The sequence below is a fragment of the Acartia tonsa genome, chromosome 14, assembly GCF_053477335.1.
Source record: "Acartia tonsa isolate MP-2025a chromosome 14, ASM5347733v1, whole genome shotgun sequence".
Classification (NCBI taxonomy): domain Eukaryota; kingdom Metazoa; phylum Arthropoda; class Copepoda; order Calanoida; family Acartiidae; genus Acartia; species Acartia tonsa.
The window spans coordinates 30947762-30968955 of NC_137273.1; the positions used below are offsets into that span (position 1 = coordinate 30947762).

Sequence of the window (21194 nt, forward strand, 5' to 3'; positions counted from 1 at the left end):
CTTTTATATTTTTGAAGGACAAAAACATTTTAAAATAGTATCTGAACGAAACAACAAAAAAAATAATAATGAGTTTATGATTTTCTTAATTCATAGACAGAATATCGTGCATGACTATTAGGGGGCAAGAGTACTTTTTCATGGGAGGGAGGGGACATTGATCGCTGTTTATTACACTAGCACTCAAAGTTTTGTTATTCAACAACTTTGGGGACTAACATTGAATTTTGTTTAGTCGGTTTATTAAGTTGAGTATCCAATCGTTTCAACCACTAATTTTTATATACAGAAGGGGTCATTTTTGTATCATCATTGAGGATGTAAATTAATTTATCAGCCATTGTCTCATCCCTTTAGATCCCTAATTTTATCTCTTGTTGTCCTATCGAGATTTTCCTGTATAAAGTGAAGTTTAATATGAAAATTTAGTAAATAAATTTATAAATGTCTCTAAATAAATTTTAACAGTATTTATTAAACTCCCATGAAAATAGAAAAAAAGTACTCACGTAATTCTGTTGTTGCTGACCGCCAGGAGATTGCGTCACTCCAGCCGCACTGTCTTTATCCTCCATTGCCTCAGTGCCGAAAATCTCCCCATCTACACTCCCCACATTGTCCCCAGCCCCACTCTCCACATTGACCCCAACACCACTCTCCACCTTGCACCCAGCTGTTGTGTAATTGTCTGCCAGATTATTTTCACCTGAGATTATTGCATTTATTTTGGATGTACTATTTGATACTAAGGCGCCAGAATGTTCTGTTAGTTCAGCTACATCATTATGAACTCCGTCTTCTTTATCAACTGAATGATCAGCAACTTTGTTTGCAAGGCCTGTATTATAATTATTAGCTGTTTCAGATTTGTTTTCCGACAATCTTGAACTATTTTCTGTAACAGCTGCTATATCACTTGCCAATTTATCAGATATATTTGTGTTATCATTAACTTCTCCAATTGAAACGCTTCTTATTTTATCTTTATTGATAATCAAGCCATTATTTTCTCCAAGACCTCCAATGATGGTGTCCGTTATAATAATATCATCCGAATCAATTTTAGCATTGGTAATTTCACTCTGAGTATCTATAGCATCATTGATTATTGCTGCTGCATATTTTTCTGCAAGATTATTTTGATCAGCTTTCAACTTTGAGTATTGATTTGCTGTATCATTACTGTTTGATGGACTATAAATGTTGACATAATCATTGTTTTCTTCAAGTGTTACATTGTTGTCTACTTCTTTGAACTCATTTGTGTTTAAAGTATCAATTACATCATTTGCACCTGGATTGTCACTTGATCCATTAGATACAAAACTGTTAGCTGCCATCAGGTTTTCTAGATTTTCTGCTGCCTTTCTTGAAGCTGCTAGAGCTCTGTAACAGTCTTGAGACAGAGCATCAAAATCATTTGTAAATGACTTATGTTTTTTCTTTGACTTGTTTTGTTGGTTCATTGATGTCATAGCCTCTGGTAAAGTAGAATTATTTGCAGAAGTTGCATTTTGAGGTGTGTACAAATATTTTCTAGGAGCCTTTTTGGGGGGTAAAGGAGGTGCTTCATTACCTGCATTAGAAGGATTAACTACAGGTTTATCTATCATTTCAGTGCATTGGTCTGTTGCATTTTCATTATTGTTGCCTGTAGTTTGGTAGTCATTAACAATATTGGAAGCACTTATATCATTAGAGAATTTCATTCCAGAGGTTTTAGAATTTATGTCAACATTACAGGCATTGCCAAATAATGATTCTGTTAAATTGTTGTTTGATTGAGTATATGTTAAATGTTTTTCTTCTTTATTTTGAGTATTAGATACCAGCTTTTCATCTGGTAAATTTGATTGTTTAAATAATTCATAATCTTTTTCTTTAGATGTTTCAATAGGAACTGTTAGAGAGTTTTGTTTAGTTTCATCTGATAATGGTATTTGTAAAACAGCTGCAGTTTTACTGGATTCATCAATGTTTTGACCATGATTGTTTGCAGCATTACCATTACTTGAAAAGTTGTCATTTTGAATGCTTCCTCTTAATTGGTCATTATGGAGATAACTCTCAAATTGATTGTCATTAAATTCAATAAGACTTTGTCTATTTGACCCGATTGATGATGATTCACTAGTTTTCCTAGGTAGTGCAGAATTTAACAAAGATGTAGCAGATTCTAGTTTAGATAACTCAGATTCAAAGATTTTTGACTGTTCAGGTGATGGGTTTATATGTCCCTGTGACTGAATTTCAAGTTTGGATCTTAGTGCTTGAACTGATGGGTATGAACTGCTTGATGTATATTTAGAGATTCTTCTTTGCAAGATTGATTCTCTGGTTACAATTGATGATTTCTTTTCAAAGTTTGCACTAGATTGAAGTTCAGTTGGTTTAGTTTTGGCGGGGGATCTTGCCTTTAACATTTGTGAACCTCTGCAGGTTGATGGTGATATTGCTCTTGGCAAAGGAGAGTTACTTTTACCATTTCTGAGATAACTAGCAGGTAATGGTGACCTACTATTTTGCCTAGATGATTGAGACAATGACAAAAATTCTTTATCATGATTTGATATATTGTCCTCATTGTAGTTAGGTATTATCATATTTGATGGTGTAAGACTGCTTGAAATTGATGATTCTCTGCTACAGTCTGACAAACCTTGTTTTTCAAATGTTGCAGATTCTGATATAGTAGCTCCATCAGTTACGGCAGTCAATGATCCCCTTTGAATAGGAATCGATATTCCTGGTGATGAACACCTTTTAAATGTAGAATGTGATGACATTGTTGTTGATGATGCATTTCTTACTGTTGATGACTTTGAATAATGCTCATAATTACCATCATTTATTGATTTTGTTGGCGTTGAACCTCTTTGAATTGGAATTGAAGTTCCAGGAATAGGTGATACAGATCTTTTAGTTTGACTATTATACCCAAGGTCAGGAGACAAAACTCTTGGTTGTGATACTTCCTTAGATGATACAGTTTCTGATGATCTTCTTTCATTTGAAATTGAAGTACTGGGAATAGGTGATATAACTCTTGAAGATGGAATTTTAGTCATATTATTTGGTGAAACAACTCTCTGAAGTGGTGATTCCCTACCAACAACAGAAGCAGACCTTCTTTCAATTGTTGACGCCAATGAATCATGATCAGAGAAAGGACCATCATCCAGAGAAAAATTCAAATCATGAACTGTCAATTGATCCCCAACATGGATTTGCGATGGAGCAGAATTTCTTCTTTCTCTTTCCTCTTTTGCATGAGGTGGCTCTTCTGAAGTTCCTCTGTACAAAGTATGTTTACTTTGATTACAATGTAGAAAGAGAGGGAAGCTAAGTCTTGTACAAAATTATCAAGTTAATCATGATAAAAATCAAAACATTAACAACGGCAAGGTAAAGCTTATTCAAAATATCAAAAATCTGTCTTAGAATACTTCATTTTATAGGATAATTAGATAGAGGGAGGATAAATCTTATAGAAAATCTTTTGCATTATAAACACAAACTGATAAAAAATCAATTAATTTTGTAGAAGGGTTAGGTAAGCTTGTTTTAAATATCAAATGCAGGCAGTTTGTTTATGTTTAAAGCTTAGGATAAAGTCAGATATAAAAGTATCGGTCAGTAGATTTTTTTTATTTCATTAATAAAGAAGGGAGGGTGGGAGTTTTAAAAGACAAATAAACATGCCGAGAACTAGAAAGGGCTTTGCATTTAAAGATATCACAATAGCTCCAGCGGTCTGCAAGATCTTTTGGAACATACAGACAGACAAGCACCATTTCAAATTTTGCATGGTGATTCCTGTAATAGTTAGGTACGAGTTAGAAAGCGCAGCAACTCCATAATCATTACCAAAATGTCCGTACGTCCATTTTAAACATGTTGATTTTTTTTACTTTTTTAACAACTAATTTTTATGTGATCTAATATTTCGATAGATCTGATTTTTGGTATACTGATTCCTGGTACAACAAAGTACAATTTATAAGCGAAGCAACTCTATAATCAAATCCTAAAGTTGTAAGTATGTCCATAAACATTATTCTGTATCAAGCTGTTTTTCAACAATTTTACTTCCAATTTTGCTTTGAATCTTATTCATTTATATTCTGATTATTCAGTTCTGACATTATACAAGTGTTAATGTCCGTTTGTCCTACTGTTTCAGTGCTTCGCTTTTGTGGATGTTGTCATCCTTGTTTTACTAAGAATTAAAACATTTCTTTGGTGTAAAGAAAAGAATTAAATTTTACTCAGATTGGTGAATCCCTGTAGCCCTTGTGCAAAAGTAAACAACTTTCCTTCTGGCAAAACTCCATTGCAGCGTAGTTCTGTAGGAGGTATTCTCTACCTGGAGTTTCCTCCGATATTCAAATGAGTTCCGGGCAACCCTTTCACTGAGAGTATTGTCAGATAAATATCGAGAACACAGTCACGCAACCTCTTCGTGGTAGAGGTTTCGTGATTTTATTTTGAATATATTTTTATTTATTTTAAAAGGATAGATTTTCTTTAATAATGATCCGTTCATACGAAATAGCTTCGAGTTTATATTAGACTGAATGTCAAATTAGGTAAATTTATGTCATGTATAGTTTGAGCCCCCACTGGGGTTAGGCAAGAAGGAACCCCCCTCTCATTTTTAAATTTATTTAAAAATAAGGTGGATTCTGAGCTCGCGTGTCCCTTCAAGGGAAAGCATCCAAAATTTGTAACAATAAATTTTATCTCTTTTTCGAGGGGCGATTTTCTTTTGTTATGGTGGTGGTATCCTCCCAAAAAATAGTTTAAAACCTTTCCAGGACCTATGAGAAGCTACATTGTAAAGAAGAACCGTATCATTTCTGCAGTTATCGAGAACCTTCGGTACAAACATCCTGTTACTTTTATAAAAGGATTAATCATTTAGATTATGACGTCTTTAAATTAATTTATAATTTATTCCAATAAATTAATATTTTTATCTTCAATTCCTAGATATCTTTCTTTCATTAAGTGATTTCTTTTTTACAACATGGATTTCAGTTATCCTGGGGTTCGAGAGATAACAGTAATAATCGATATTAATATTACTTGGATGATGCACCAGATTTTCATGCACTCTGATAAAGTAATGCTCGCAGCTGGCTAAAAAAATAACGATTCTTTACTCCACCCCCACACTTCTACTGGATGCACAAACTGATCAATAAATGAGGTCCATATTAGCAACATAAATCGACAACAAATTTTCCACTGTAAATATATCCATGTATATCATATATCCATTATACTAATTTTGTAACATTTTTATTATTAGATCCTTTTATTATTAGCAAAGATGCTCTATAATTAGAAATAGCTAGGAGTAATCATGCATTTCTCAGCTGGTATTCAAGATACCGAATTTTTGTGTGGAAATTCTACTACTACTAAGCCCCTAGAACATTTGTTTTGTCCGTCGGTCTGTCGGTCATTCTTTAAAAAACCTAATAAAAGGTTTCTATAGATTATTTTTTTTTCTTTGTCTTTGAAAAGCTTAAATTTTATGTACCTTACTAAAACATAGATTTAAAAGATTGTAAGTTTTATTAAAACGTAATAAAAATTAAGATTTTTTTTGTCAAAAACATTACTAATCTAATATGTTCAAATAAATCCGGTTCAGCTTTTTTTAGAAATTAAGATATACATATAATATAAATGTAAGACAAAATAATCTACCACTTAAAATATCCGCCCCCCCCCCCCCCCCCCCACCCACCTCCACTCTATATATTGAAAGTTGGAAGGCCTGCTATTTCATATTTCACCACTCAATAATACACAACCCACTATCAAAAACCCTGTGCACACTGCACCCCACTACATAAAAATATGATATACAGAATGGAACCCCAGTTTGTCAAAGCTTTGGATAAAATTCTCCAATTATTTGATTGAAAGGAAGAGGGGGGAAATTTGACTGAAAACTATATTTGTAACCAAAGTTTATAAAGTCTTGATTGATTGGTCAAACTCAACCAATAAACTTTTCGTCAATGGACGTACAATTTTTCGTCAATTGCTCTATCCTTTTAGATTCCTTCAAATTATTGTTAATGCTATCTTCCTATAATCGTTATTTTCAGATTTTTCCACCATTTTAACAATTCGATTTTTTACTTTTTTTCACATATTTGTTATTTTAAAATTTATTCACATTGTTGAATTTTTGCACATATCACTATGATAAAATTTGTTTAAAAATCTAAACATATGATTTGATACAACTAATATGTATAACATAGTCAAGTAAAAATCATTTAAATCAGAGTCACCGTATTTTAGATTGTTTTAAAAGCAAAGCTTTTTCATGTTTAATGTCAGTCCGTACGTCTTAAACGGCTAGCTCTATGTGTTGGTTAGGCATGTTAGAACCTTTTTATTGATTTTAAACTTTCCATGAAAATTCCTCTAACAGTTGTTGATTAGGCATGTTAGAATAGACCTATCGACTTTAAACTTTCCATGATGATTCCTGTAACAATTGTTAATTAGGCATGTTAGAATTGTCCTAACGACTTTGCATGATGATTCTTTAACAGTTTTATTAGAAAGCGTAGCAACTCTACAATTATTACAAGAAAGTCCGTCCGTCCATTTTAATATCTTAAATTTTTTACTCAATTTTAGTATCTTCTTTTTTCTAAATGGCCATTCTAATTACAATAAGGCATAATATTAAAGGCAAAGCATCTCTATAACCAAGTCCATATCATGGGACTTTTATGACTTCATTTTCTAATAAATTATGGGTTATATTTTCTCTTCCTTTCCTTATAAAACAAGAATGACAACATCCATAAAAGCTCTGAAACGGTATGACAGACGAACATTAACTCTTGTAGAGAACTAGAACTATATATACAAAATATGAATGTATAAATTTTGACAAAATTATAAATAAATTTGTTGCAAAACTTCTTATTTACAGAATTCTGTTTAAGGACATACTGACATTTTTAGGACTTGAATACAGAGATGCTTCGCTCAAAATATTGTACCTTATTGTAATAGGAAAAAGTATTTCAAAACTCAGATCAATCGGATGATTTTATCACATAAAACATTGTTTTAAAAAAAGTAAAAAAATCAACATGTTTAAAATGTACGCACGGACATTCTAGTAACGATTATAGAGTTGCTAAATTGTACCTAATTAACTACTACAGAAATCATAATGCAATGTTTGAAATCGATAGGGCAATTCTAAAATGCCTAAATTAACAAAAAAAGGTATTAGTTACGGACGGACGGACAGACGGACTGACGGACGGACTGGTCGACCCTAATTATAGTAAAGCTTCGATTTAAAATGTTACTAAATATATTCAAATTCGGTAACCATGAAAATTTAAAAAAATATTAAAGTATATTGCATATAAAGATTAATCTTATATAAAGTTTATTTAAACACATGTGTGTGTGTGTGTGTGTGTGTGTGTGTGTGTGTGTGTGTGTGTGTGTGTATGCAGGGAGGAAGGGGACAATGGGATGTTTATTACACTAGCCCTTAAAGTTTCTTATTCGTATGCTTAACCAACCATGGGGACATTGGTTGAATTTTGATTGATGTTGGTTCATTTAGTTGAGTGTTAAAACGTTTCAACCACTAATTGTATTCTACAGAAGGGGTAGTTTTATGTAACATCATTCGGGATACATCAATTTATCGGAAGCCATTGTCTTATCCCTTTAGATCCTTGGTGTGTATGTCCTTCAAAGGAAAGTCCTTATTTTTGACATAAAATATAATCTATTAATAAAATAACTATATTATTAAAACAAGAAATGTAAAAGCAAATGTTTTTTTTTGTAATATGCTATAAAAAGCAAAAAGCATTTATTTCAGTTGCAGAAAAATGCCATGACTTACGAAACAGTACATAAAATAAATAAAAAACAGGCTTTTTTTGCTTTAAAATAATTAATATTCATTTTAAATTGTATAACTAACCAGTAAATGTTATAAGGTTAACATCTTTGAAACGAATGGAAATTAGATTTTCATAGTCTGACCTAAAAAAATTTTAAAAACCAAATAAGATATATGAAAAAATTGGCATTTTGGATTCTATGAATGTCCTTTCAAGCACGTATATATAAAGCACATAAAAATACTATGTAGATAGACACTAACAAAAAAATGTTCGTTTAAAAATGAAAAATAAATTAAACTGACAAAAAAAAGTATCATAGGTTTAGTCCATGCAGGTTTAGGTGTCCATGCAGGTTTGACAAAAAAACCACAACGTAAATTTGAAAAAAATATGGAGGGGGTTGGGTTTCAGTGTTCATCAGGCAATTTATGTGAAAGAACTAAAGCGAACTCTCACTCATTAATCTTTCCAAAGATATCTCTATGGTAAATGTGCTATAATAATTTATTGTCCAATTTTAGAGAAACATCTTAAATATTAACACTGAACTTAATCCGAAATCAAAATGTTTATTTTTTGGCGTCTTTTTAATATTCTATCACACTTTACATATTACAGGGAAGAAGGGAGGGGACAATGGTAATTTAATTAATCTACAATCCTTACATCCTTCTTCTACCAATACCTACAAGAAGGAATGTTAAACACAGATAACAAACAAAATTACCACTTCTGAAGGTTAAAAATTGGTTGAAAAATTTGAACACCACTAATTTAAAACTAACCAATTAAAATTCAGTAAAAGTATTCAAAGTTTTTAAGCCAAGGAATAAGATAACATGTTAATAAAACTGTGGGTACTAGAGTAATCTACAGTAAGATATATAAGTTTTCCGGAATTTTAAAGTTAGGGGGAGATTTGAAATCTGCATCAAATTTTGAGGATTTTTTTTTATAAAATTCGTTTTTTCTATAATTCTTTTTCTAAAAGCAGAAATGCAATTTAAGTTAATTAATTTTGGCATCTGTGATTGGTAGATTTAAAAAATCTGCGCTCTGATTGGATGGCGTACATCATTCAACCAATTAGAGCGCAGGTAGTTTAAAATCCACCAATCCCATTGGTCAAAATTAATTAACTTAAAATGCATTTCCGCTTATAGATAAAGAATTATACAAAAAACGAATTTTATAAAAAAAATCCTTAAAATTTGATGCAGATTTCAAATCTCCCCCTAACATTAAAATTCCGGAAAACTTATATATCTTAATCTACATTCCAATGTCCTATTTCTCCATAAGTGAAGTTCCATGTTTTATCATCCAATGTCTTATCCCTGACATATTTAGATATAGGCCTATTTCAAGAATAAAGGGATATATCCCTGAGTACTAGTTGCTTCTCCTCTAGCGTCTAGTGAAGAGAAAGAGAGAGAGAGAGAGAGAGAGAGAGAGAGAGAGAGAGAGAGAGATAGAGAGATAGAGAGAGGGGAGAGAGAGAGGGGGGGTGTCGAAAAAGCCTTATCCCACCCTACTACATTTATAAAGCTTCCATGAAAAATCAGACAAATTCGGACCAGCATTATCCGAGATCTTCAGCCTCTGACAAAAAAAAAACCTTACTACTTTATATAATTGTTAACTACATTTTTTATATTTTTTTTATTCATATATCTTATTTTTTACAGATTATACTGAATATATGCAGCGAGAGAGGGGACAATGGGCTGTTTATTACACTAGTCTCAAAAGTCCTATTATAACGTTTTCTTATTCGTTAGCTTAACAACTTTGGAGACTTTACAGAAGGAGTGATTTTGTGTATCATATTTGGCGACGTATATCAATTAATCAGCCATTGTCTTATCCCTTTAGACCCCTTGAATAAATGCCTCAATGTTTATAATTATTTTAACATATATTTTTATAGTTAACATATTTTAATTAGTTTGTGTGATGTCATTTCCGAATTTATATCCTATAATTAAGTATTAAAGAACCGCATATTGATAACATAGCACAGGGGGGGGGGGTTACATTGGGCTTTTTACTACTCTAGTCCCCAAAGTTTAATAATAGTGTTTTCTTTTCTTTGGCTTACCAACTAATTTGGGACCTTACTGTATTTTGATTGTCCAAAATTTTCAACCACTAATTGTGATCTACAGAAGGGGTAACTTTGTATATCATCATTGGAGATGTGCATCAATTTATCAGCCATTGTCTTATCCCTTTAAATTCTAAATAAACTATCAAAATAAAAGCCCCTTCAATAATTTTTAGTAGCGAAGCTAATCACTTTGTATGTTTGTCAGTCAGTAACGATGAAAATGTGATTTTCACGGCTGCTATTTATATAGAATGCTGATTTTTTAGTGAAGATTCCAAAGAGCATCTACTTTCTTGGTCTGTCGGTAATGCTAAACGAGACATATAATTATTTTTAAAAGGTTCTTTAAATTTCTTTATTTACTTCTTTATGACCACTGAATATGTGTGGATTTTTTTTATTTATGTGTCATACAATACCAATACAAATTACTAATTATAGGCCAGTATACAATTACCATAGGTCAATAAGAATGTATACTGGCCTATCATTGGTCATTTGTATTGTATGACGTCATTTCTTATTGAACACTATACGCTGTTTCATGTTTGACATTATGCAGAGGTGAACGTACACCATGTAGTATATTTGTAATGTCTATATTTTGACAGATTAAGTTCAATTACATAAAAACAAGGATGACAACATCCATAAAAGCAAAGAGCTGAAACGGTAGGACAAACGGACATTAACACTTGTATAGTGTCAGAACTGAATAATCAGAATATAAATGCATAAGAGTCGATGCAAAATTGTAAGTAAATTTGTTGAAAAACTGCTTGATACAGAATAATGTTTATGGACATACTTACATTTTTAGGACTTAATTATAGAGTTGCTTCGCTTATAATATTGTACTTTGTTGTCCCAGGAATCAGTATACAAAAAATCAGATCAATCGAATAATTAGATCATATAAAAATTTGTTGTTAAAAAGTAAAAAAATCAACATGTTTAAAATGTACGTACGGACATTCTGGTAATGATTATAGAGTTGCTACACTTTCTAAATCGTATCTAACTACTACAGGAATCACCATGCAAAATTAGAAATCGATAGGACAATTCTAACATACCTAAATTAACGACGAAAGCTATCTATCTCGGACGGACGGACGTACGGACGGACCGACCCTAATTATAGAAAAGCTTCGCTTTTAACAAGTATGAAAGCGCAAAAATAGTCCATTTGAATCATGCTTCCGAAAAAGCAACTATATCACATAAATGTAACAGGAGGCCTGTTTGTCTGTCTGTTGGTGTAACTCTATAGAAAGATTTCAATTGCCGCTAGAGCGATTTATATCTTGAATATTTTCATAGGTCCCAAGATTGTTTTTCCGTCCATTTTTAACCAATCTAAAAGAAAAGTTTTTTTAAGGCTAAAATTAGTGTGATTTCGGTCAACATTTCCAACCTCTCTTCTTCAAAAAGGTCTCTAGAACCAGCCACTCGTGTTTTAATTTCTAAAAGGAAGTATGCTTTTGTACCTATATATTTTACTGGTGTGCATTTACATCCCCATATTATACCGCACAAGAACCACATAATATTACAAACGCACTAAACCTTCAAGCTACAGACATATGCCAACAAATGTCTTAGGAGAAACCACGAGCTCTTTTGGCCAAATAAGATTACAAATGCTGAGCTTTTAGAGCGCAGTGATATGTCAGACATCAAACTGACAATAAAACAGAGAAAATGGAGATAGTTGGGGCACATTCTAAGGAAAGGGCATGATGATTTAACCAATCAAGCCTTGACTTGGATCAACCCCTTCACGGGAAAGAGAAAACCAGGTAGACCAAAAACAACCTGAGCTGGATCTTTAAATCATTTTAGTGGTGAGCCAGATCGGGGTGAGCCGAGGAGTGAGCCAGATCGGTTCGGCTCGCCCCGATCGTGCTTACCACTAAATTATTTAAAGATCCAGCTCTGGAGGACGGAATTCCTGGATGAACTGAAAGAAAAGAATCTATCATCTTTTAACGATGCCTCTACTGAGGCCTAATTCAAAGAAAAAATGAAGAACCATTGTACGTGGCCTATGCTCTGAAAAGAAGAGATAAATGGCGATGATGATGATGACTAAACATTCAAATCTGTTTCTGTGTCATAATTGAAAATCCCAGATTATTAATTGGCTAATAGCGGATGCGCCCCTAGCACATAGGGAATTGGCGTTCAAAGGGGTAGCAAGAGGCCAAAAAATAGCCTTATAAAATATAAACCATCCCCATGATCTATTTAAATTGAGAACGCAATCGCTTCAGTAGTTCGAAGTAATAAGCTACAGACAAAAAAAACCTTACTATAGAATAGTATTGAATTTCAGCGAAAATGAACGCATGCCATTGTGACTTAGAAACAATACTAAATGGTTTTAATTGTACGCCCATGGTTATAGTAGCAATACTACTATTTTCAATGCCCAACCGACCGATTAAACGTCAAGTAAATTAAAGGGAATATATGTTTTTTCTACCTATATTTAGGTTCGGTTAAATAGTTTCGAAATGGATAATTTTGATGCTTTCTGCAAAAGAATGGTACAGATCTATAATTTAATCAATAATGGATAGTCTTGGTTTATTGGTAAATAACTGTCTTTTTGACCTAGAGAAAAGTTGATACAATTTTAAGATACAAAAGTATGATACTTAAAGGGTAATTTTGTTTATTTATTAATCTCCCTTATCCCTTAAGATCCCTGATTTGACATCTATAAAAATTCAGTTGTAATTGTTACATTTTAATAATCATGTTTATTTGCTTATTACAATTTGTTTTTTAAAATCCTTATACACAACAACAAAATAATTAAAACAATAAAAAATATGTTTTTTACTAGATTTTTACAGGTTAATCCTTATATAACAGTAACAGGATGTCTGACTACACTGAATGAATGCGCTAACCGATTTGATTCTCCTTTACAATTTTGCGTCCTGAGATGGTTTAAAATTATTTTTGGGGAGGGTAACTACCCTTCCAATAGAAATCACCCCGAGAAACAGCAAGTCCCCCCCTCAATTTTTTTTTACCATTTCTTATAAAAACTAAACTTGAAAATTGTGGGGAGGGGGTGTGTCAACTCCACCCAGCTTAAGTGCCCCTAGAGGCCTCTAAGGGCGTAGCCGCTAGAATATAAATATTGAACACACGTAAAATAACAAATCCGACGTGAAAATGCTCAATGCGCAGATTAATTATGGTGGATGTAATAAAATCTTGAGCCATTTTGGAATAACTTTGCTTATAGTAGTATACCTAACGGACCTAGGAATTACCATTTGTTAAAATCAAGTAAGCAGGATAACTGCTATATAAAGTTTGCATCTTAAAGAGTAAACAAATTTAAAATGGACGTACTGGGGAAAACTAGTTGAAGCTATTAATTTAATAACTAACTTTTTAAGGAAAATTATTAAGCTGACATATTTATGACGTTAAAGTCTTTTTTAATGCTTAAAAGTTATTAGTAAGTAGTGGCTTTATTGTGCATTAATTAAAGTACAAATAATTCAGGGAATGAGGGATGGGACAATGAAAAAAAAATATGAGTTGCATCTGATATAGAAGCAAAACTTTTGGGTACTTGTAGTGTCCAAAGTTTTAACCAATTCATTTTACATTAAAGTAATTTTAAAGATGCATTATGAGTTGCATCTGATACAGCAGCAAAACTGTTGGGTTCTTGTAGTGTCCAAAGTTTCCACCCATTTATTTTACAGTTAAGTAATTTAAAGATGCAAACATTAATTTATTATCCATTGTCTTATCCCTTAGGATTCCTGTTAGTACTTAATAATCTAAAATGTCAAGAACCCTAATCCCAAGTTAAACAATGATTTTTTTTATCACGTTTAAAAGACAATTTAATTCAACATTTTATGCAGATTTTATTTTTAAAAAGATTTTTTCGTAAAATTTTTCAGGATTTTATAAAAGTTCTTAGTTTTCCATTTCATCCTATAAAGTTTCTTGTCTAAAAATCTTTAAAAGTATACTAGGCCGAAAATGTTTTAGTTTTCCGGGAAGCTTAATAAGTGTCTTGGGTTTTTTTTACCAACCTCCACTAGCTTCCCCTAGAGGCTAGTGTAGAAATTAATAGTACTATATCAAATAAAAAGTTTTTTTTTGTCTGTAGCTTAAGATCTTTCTAGACACTGAACCGATTGAGATCTCTACTTTAGGAAAGTTTTTCATAGATACCAGGATAGTTTTAACTCTTTTTTAGATTTATGCCTTGGGATGGCTTTAGTCTTTTTTTTCTGCCCCATACCTCATGCTAGGGACACAGATACTACTGTATGATAAATTATTTACTATGCAACGATATTTAAAAAAATAATTCCAAGTAATGTTATAATTTGACAAATAGGTTGTAAAAATATTCTCAAAATTATGACGCCAATCCTTAAAAATGTTAAAATAATCCTGAATTCAATACTTAAAAAATTTGAAAAAGTCGTGTAAAATAGGAAATCACAAATAGAACATACCTAAAACAAAAATAAAATATTTTTAAATTTTTAACAAAATCTTAAGAAATAAATATTTTTAATGATTGACCACATATTTTTTTATAATTACGTCAATTTTACAGCTAAATCCGGCTAATAAAAGTTAAGATAAGCAGTTTTCGATGTATAAATTTTATAATCGAACCGTTTCTCGTTCATTTTAGAAACAGCAACGAACAGTATTGGCGGAAAATCTTAGCAAATAAACAGGTTGAATTTCATAGTTATTTAAAATCTAAAGTTATTTATCGCATATCATTATTGACAGCTTTCCGCAGATATCAAAATAAAAAAAACATTAAACTATTAATAACAGTTTTGTTAGACCCGAGGGCCGAAGGCCTGTGCTAATAAGACTGGTATTAATAGTTTAATGTCTTCAAGGATCTGGAGGACAAAACAAACTTCTTTATAAAAATTAATTTTCTCAGCTGTCATAAATGGTAGATGACCGAATTTTACTTGGAAGATTCTGCCGAAAAATTCTCATTTACTTAATAACTCACTTTGTCCGTTTGTCCGTTAATTGAGTTGTTTAATTAGCAAATATCTTAAAACATATGAGCTTTACTACTTATTATATCTTTTAAAAAATAAATATAAGACATTTTATTTAGAAAATGATTGGTTTCGCTATCTCTACCCTTCTTCTCTCAACTATTGCAGTTGAAGCCAGGTAAAAACTTACTTTAAAAAATAAAATTTAAAAAAAAATATTTTCTAGAAAATATATTCACCTAAGTGAAATATATTTAAATGAATATGAACACCTTCATTTTGGATAAATGGATATAGGATACGTTGATATTTGAGAGATTTTTGCATACCCTGATACAAAATGTTATAAAATGATATAAAATATTCCAACACAACTTTACCCCATCCCCTTCTCTGACTATGGAGGAACATATTGACCAACATCTAATGGCAATATTACTATCCTATTTTTTAATGGATTTTTTTACGGTCGCGGGTACTATCCTAAATTGATAACAAATTCCTCTTTTACAATATCCACTTATTTTATATTATATTTTGGTATATATTACTTTGAAATTAATAACTTTGATTGTTAATTTAGAATTGTCTAGTTCTAATTTAAAAAAAAACGTTGCAGCTCTATCAGTATAATTCTTTCCAAAAAGTCTGTTTTATGTCATATAAAATAAACTGCCTTATAATCAAGCAATCCATGATAGAACTAATACAGAACGCAATTAGTAATCTGTAATTAACAAGGCCTTAATGAAGGAATATTTGAACTGGCAGATAGATAGAAGGATAGATAATAGGGTCGACAAATGGATATATGGACAGACGGACATTGCTCTACTCTGTAAATACTTTTATATAGATCAGTACATTGTTTAGGCCTGGAGAGTTCTCCATGCAGGGTAACGGCACCGGTATCTGTGATATGGACTACGCCACCAGCGGCGAGTACCTGGTCCCCTGTCCATGGGACTGTTCCAAGTTCTACGCCTGCGAGGAGGGTAACATTGCCCTGGAGATGAACTGTGCCCCACCCCTTCATTTTGACCCCTCACTTGGTAAGTTAATCATGGAAATAAATGGATAAGACAGTGGCCAATCAATTGATGTATATCCCCAATGATGTACACAACATTGACCCTTATGTAGATTACAATTCGTAATTAAACTTAAGTAACCAACCAGTATATAAGAAAATAATATTATAAAACTTTGGGAAATAGAGTAATAAACAGCTCATTTTCCCCTCTCTTTCTCTGTAATAAGTTAATAGAAATAATAATATTGGGATAGATAGGGGGGGGGGGGGATTGCTTTCAAACCTTAATTTCATAATGTGAATTGTTTATTAATATGTATTTTCGTAGGTGTTTGCAACTGGCCTGATTTGGTTAACTGCGAGGCCTCTACTACTACAGAAGAGCCCACTGACGCACCTACCGATGCTCCCACTGACGCACCCACTACTGTGGATGATAATGGGGAAGAAACAACTGTTTTCTCAATGGAATTCTTGTTTTAATCAATAAGATTTTTTGTCATAATTTATTTATTTATTTTAATACAATCTTTTAGTCATAACTTCTTCTCTTAATTGTAATTTTAAGATCCGTATATAAAAGAAGATGTCTTTATGTCTGTTTGTATTGAAAAATATCGAAAACCGCTGGGAAGATCAGCAGGAAAGCTTTCTAAATTTAGTGGGGTTATAAAAAAAAGACCGACTAATATGTAGTAAAGCTTTTCTAGTATGGCTTCGAAACCAATTAATATTAGCTGTATTAGAACAGCTTCTGAGTCATACTGAAAATTCACGTATAGCATCGTATTACAGACAATTTTATACGCATACAAAATTATAAATTTAATAACTATAATCTGCAAAAAAAATTTAGGAATCACCAAACCTTTTTTAAATACTTTAAAAGTAAATAATAAACAAAAATATAAGAATGTTTTGAGTATTTAAAAGCAAAAAGTACTTATGGCATACCATTTATGCATTTAAATTGATTAATTGAAGTAAAATTGATATCGATAGAGAGAAGAAAAAAAATAGAGAGAGAGAGAGAAAGAGAGAAAGAGTGAGTGAGAGAGAGAGAGAGAGAGAGAGAGAGAGAGAGAGAGAGAGAGAGAGAGAAGAGAGAGAGAGAGAGAGAGAGATTGAGAAAGAAAAACAAACAAGGAAGAAAGAAAGAGAAGTTTTTTATATGAAATTTAAGACAAAAGTACTTGACAATTTCAAGTAAACAAATATTAAACTTGGAGCATGGACATTGCTACGGAAGATAAAAACTGCCTGTATAATACAGTGTGTTTTTTTTATGAGAACTTTTTTGAAAGCAATTTTACCCGACTTATGGTCATCAGAATTTAATGATTTCTTCGTTTTTTAAGGCAATTAATAGAACAACAAAAAAATATTTCAGTTTTTATTTAAAAAGTACAGTAAAATCTAAAATTCAAAACTTAGGTGTCAACATCTAAAAATGGTTTTAGCGCATTTTTCTTATGCTCAAATAATAAACCTTTTGCAAGAATGGCTGCTAAACACTTCAAAGTTGATATATAGAGCTAAAAATGTATACATATACTATTAGGGACATGTACTAGAACATATCAAAGTTTGAAGGTCATATCTCAACCAGGGAGGGAGTACTGGCCCCCCAAAGTCGACTACAGAAAATCCATTTTTTTAAAGAAAAATGCGCTAAAACCATTTTTATATGTTGACACCTAAGTTTTGAAATTTAGATTTTACTGTACTTTTTAAATAAAAACTTAAATATTTTTTTGTTGTTCTATTAATTGCCTTAAAAAACGAAGAAAATAAGCCATTAATCATTAAATTCTGATGACTATAAGTGGGGTAAAATTGCTTTCAAAAAAGTTCTCATAAAAAAACACACTATTTATCTATCTGCTGGCTAATAAAATATGTCGGCTCGGCTGCATGCAAGTGATAAAACGCGGGTTTGTGTCTTTTATACACAATAGCATGTTATAATTGTTATCATTAGAAAAATTTCTTTATTAGTCCACTATGATTACGATAAAAAATAACCCCTTCTCTGTAGATTAAAATCATTGGTGGAAAAGTTAAGAAACTGGCGGTTTGTACAAAAAAATACATGACCCAAAGTTTTGAACACTTTGGTTACCAATCCAATATCCCCTCGTTGGAATATTTGAGTTTTTAAGTACTTAAACAAAAACAAATAAACATACGACCATTTAAAAATCAATAAAAAAAACTTTCTTAAAATACCGAGCGCATGTCCTGGGGGTAAGCCAAAGAAGAGGACAAAAATATTATGATAGAAGCGAAGCTTTCTAGAATAAGTAAGTCCGTCTGTTTGTACCACAGCTCCGGTTTGGTTGAATTTAGATTCTTAGAATGATTGCATTGCATTGTTTTAAATAGAAGGCATTAAACAAATGTGGCTGCAAAACTTTGGGCCAATAATTATAATCTGCAGAAAGGGTAAATTTGTTTATTATCATTGTACATCATTTTATCGTCCATTGTCTCGTCAATTTGACTGATGAGAGTAAATCATAACCTATTCACTCATCGTCGGTCTATCGGCCATGCCTCAAACGATATCTTTAAAAAAAAAAGGTTTATATGCTTTTTCGCATATTCTCTCTCTATTCTTTCTTTTTTTATGACACAACTGAAAATCTGCTGCAGAACACAGTTCGTCCGTATTTTCATTCATGATTTATTAGGCTTCACAACTTATGGCTGTTGTGATCCTTGTTTTTTTTATGCATTTTGCATCGCAGTGTTTGTTTTCCTAAGTGAGTTAACTTATATTGACCAATCTTTCCACGCAGCGTTGCGGAGCCGTTTGATTTTGGTGCGGCTCCGGCTCCAGCTCCAGCTCCGACATAAAATCAAGAAAAAACTCGACATATTTTTTTCCCACGTCTATTTTTGACTTTTGAAGGTTTTACAAGTTTAATTTTTGATAAAAATGGACTTAATAGGGGTATTTGCACATGACAAAACAGAGTTACCAAATTATAATTTATAAAAAATTCTCTTTATTTATCTAGTCCGGAGTCGGAGCCGTTTTTTAACGAAAATTAAGGCTCCGGCTCCACGGCTCCCGAATCCGCAACACTGCTTTCCAGAGATCTTGTGGGATATGACAATGGGCGATAAATTAATATACATCATTTATGATTTTAAAGAAAATTACACTTTGTTTAGATCACATTTATTGGTTGAAAAGTGAAAAGTCTATACAATTATTGATCATCTAGAGAATCCAGAGCATCATCCACGTGTAATGGGATGCGATACTCTAACACCCAGAGATATTAGGTTTCGTAACATCCACCAGACAACCAACCCTTTGATTGTACGACCTTTGTCTGATAAGTCCTAACTGTGCATGGTAATGAGTTGCGCCTGTTTATGGGCCAAGGCATTCCCCCTACTCTTACTATTTATGTCGCACACCTGACCTAGCAGCAGTAGGAACCATTTTTAACGTCTTTTTCGACGAAGAGCGGATGCGCCATTTGTTGAGCCACGATCGCGGGTTAGTTAGTTCAATCTATAACTTCTTGGTCTCTTATTAGTATTTTATTTGCTTAAAACCTGGGAAGGAAGTGAGCACTAAAAATTCACGGAGGGAGGGAACATTGGACTGTAAATTAAACTTGTACCCAAAGTTTTACAATCACATTATCTTATTCTGTGGCTTAAATACTTTTGGTACTTTTATTGAATTTTGATTGGTTGATTTACGTTTAAGTTCAAAATTTTTTTTTGTTTCTTTAAAATTTAATATATTATATTAAAGTAAAAGAATAGAGGAGGCATTGGCTATATTTTGTAATTGATCAGCTGATATTTTCGTAGATATAAACACAGCTACTTCTCTACAAAAGAACAAGGCAATTTGCAAGCAGACGAAAAGGGTCTCTGCCAGTCAGAGGCTGTTTATAGAAAGTGAAACTCAAGAATAACAATATGCACTGTACAAAAATGTACCCTAAATTTACTTGTCATCTTTGTTTCTTGACAGAACAAAACTGTTTCTCAAAGATTTAAAAATAGAAAAACAAAAATATTTAATGTTTTGATGATTTGCAAGTTTTTAAAGAATAACCAGGGCCGGGTGAAAGGGGATAATGGAGTGTAAATTACACACGAACCCAAATTTAATAATCACTTTGGTTACTGTAATGGAAATAGAATTTACCTGGATATAAGGAAAAATTTTCGACAATTCAGGTTACTAACATGGAAATCGTTTATTGGTCAGTCCGTTGGGATGGGGTTAAGTGGGTGGATTGAGTGTATCGTTTTTTTAGCCCGCTGCGTGTTTCACGTTATCAGAGAACATGAAAATCTGGTGTAACATCCAAGTAATAATAAATCAATTTTTCTAGTGAAAATTTGTTTATTGATTTAGTCACCAGGAGGCGTCGTTTTAAATGAGATAAATATGCAACATTTGTAAACTAACAAGGATGACAACATTCATACTAAGAAAGCTAAATAAATTAAACATAAAACAATAACAAATGTAGTGTAAAAACTATTAATAGCATATATTTCCAGTAGGGCTTTAATGGATTAGAATCGGTCCCAGCCATAAAGAAAAATCATGTATAGCATCGTATTACAGACAATTTTCCACGGATATTTTCAAAATCATGAAATTTAAATTCAATTTATAGAAGCAGTATTTTAGTGGTTATTTGTGTTTCTAAAACTAAAATATCTTTTCTGCAAATGGATGAATATACGTGGATATTATATAATTAAGACAGTGGAAAATTGTCGTAAATTTAGCTTGCTAACTTATTTTGGTCAGTTCTTTCATACAGTAGGAGGGGAGGGGATGAGGTAAAGTGGGTGGAAAGGGGTAATAGTTTTTTGGTTCGCTAGATGTTTCCCTTTTTCAGAAAACATGAACATCTGGTGTAAGATCCATTTATCAATATATTGTGGTATCCGCCGAGGATAAATGGCAGACACCGGAGTTCAATTAGATTACGGCAGTGTGACAGACGTGGACACCTTACTATAGAGAAGCTACGCTTCTCTAGCTTTCACTAGATAATGATCAACATCTATTTTCAGTTGTCACTTTATTGAAGGTTTAAAAGATACTGAAGCTATAT

At 32.2% G+C, this 21194-nt stretch overlaps 2 protein-coding genes across 2 annotated transcripts in view; one reads left to right on the forward strand and one right to left on the reverse strand.

Moving 5' to 3' along the window:
• The window catches only part of LOC145305407 (unconventional myosin-XVIIIa-like), a 201893-nt gene extending 198442 nt beyond the window's left edge, over positions 1 to 3451 (reverse strand). Inside the window, exons 1-2 of the mRNA XM_080147025.1 lie at positions 3447 to 3451; positions 510 to 3294 (exon numbers count right to left, since the gene is read on the reverse strand). Coding sequence (XP_080003151.1) covers positions 510 to 3294; positions 3447 to 3451 — 2790 coding nt within the window. The remainder of the gene's footprint in view (positions 1 to 509; positions 3295 to 3446) is intronic.
• An 11214-nt stretch (positions 3452 to 14665) lies between these two features.
• Positions 14666 to 16628, forward strand: LOC145306172 (uncharacterized). Its single transcript, XM_080148177.1, has 4 exons — positions 14666 to 14765; positions 15173 to 15231; positions 15927 to 16105; positions 16415 to 16628. The coding sequence occupies exons 2-4, from the start codon at positions 15176 to 15178 to the stop codon at positions 16567 to 16569; spliced, it is 390 nt and encodes a 129-aa protein (XP_080004303.1). The 5' UTR covers positions 14666 to 14765; positions 15173 to 15175; the 3' UTR covers positions 16570 to 16628.
• Positions 16629 to 21194: the final 4566 nt, after the last annotated feature.

Coding starts and splice junctions, on each gene's coding strand:
- LOC145306172 (XM_080148177.1), top strand. CDS start 15,176: ATGATTGGTTTCGCTATCTCTACCCTTCTTCTCTCAACTATTGCAGTT. Junction 15,232..15,926: donor ACTATTGCAGTTGAAGCCAG/GTAAAAACTTAC, acceptor TACATTGTTTAG/GCCTGGAGAGTTCTCCATGC. Junction 16,106..16,414: donor TCATTTTGACCCCTCACTTG/GTAAGTTAATCA, acceptor GTATTTTCGTAG/GTGTTTGCAACTGGCCTGAT.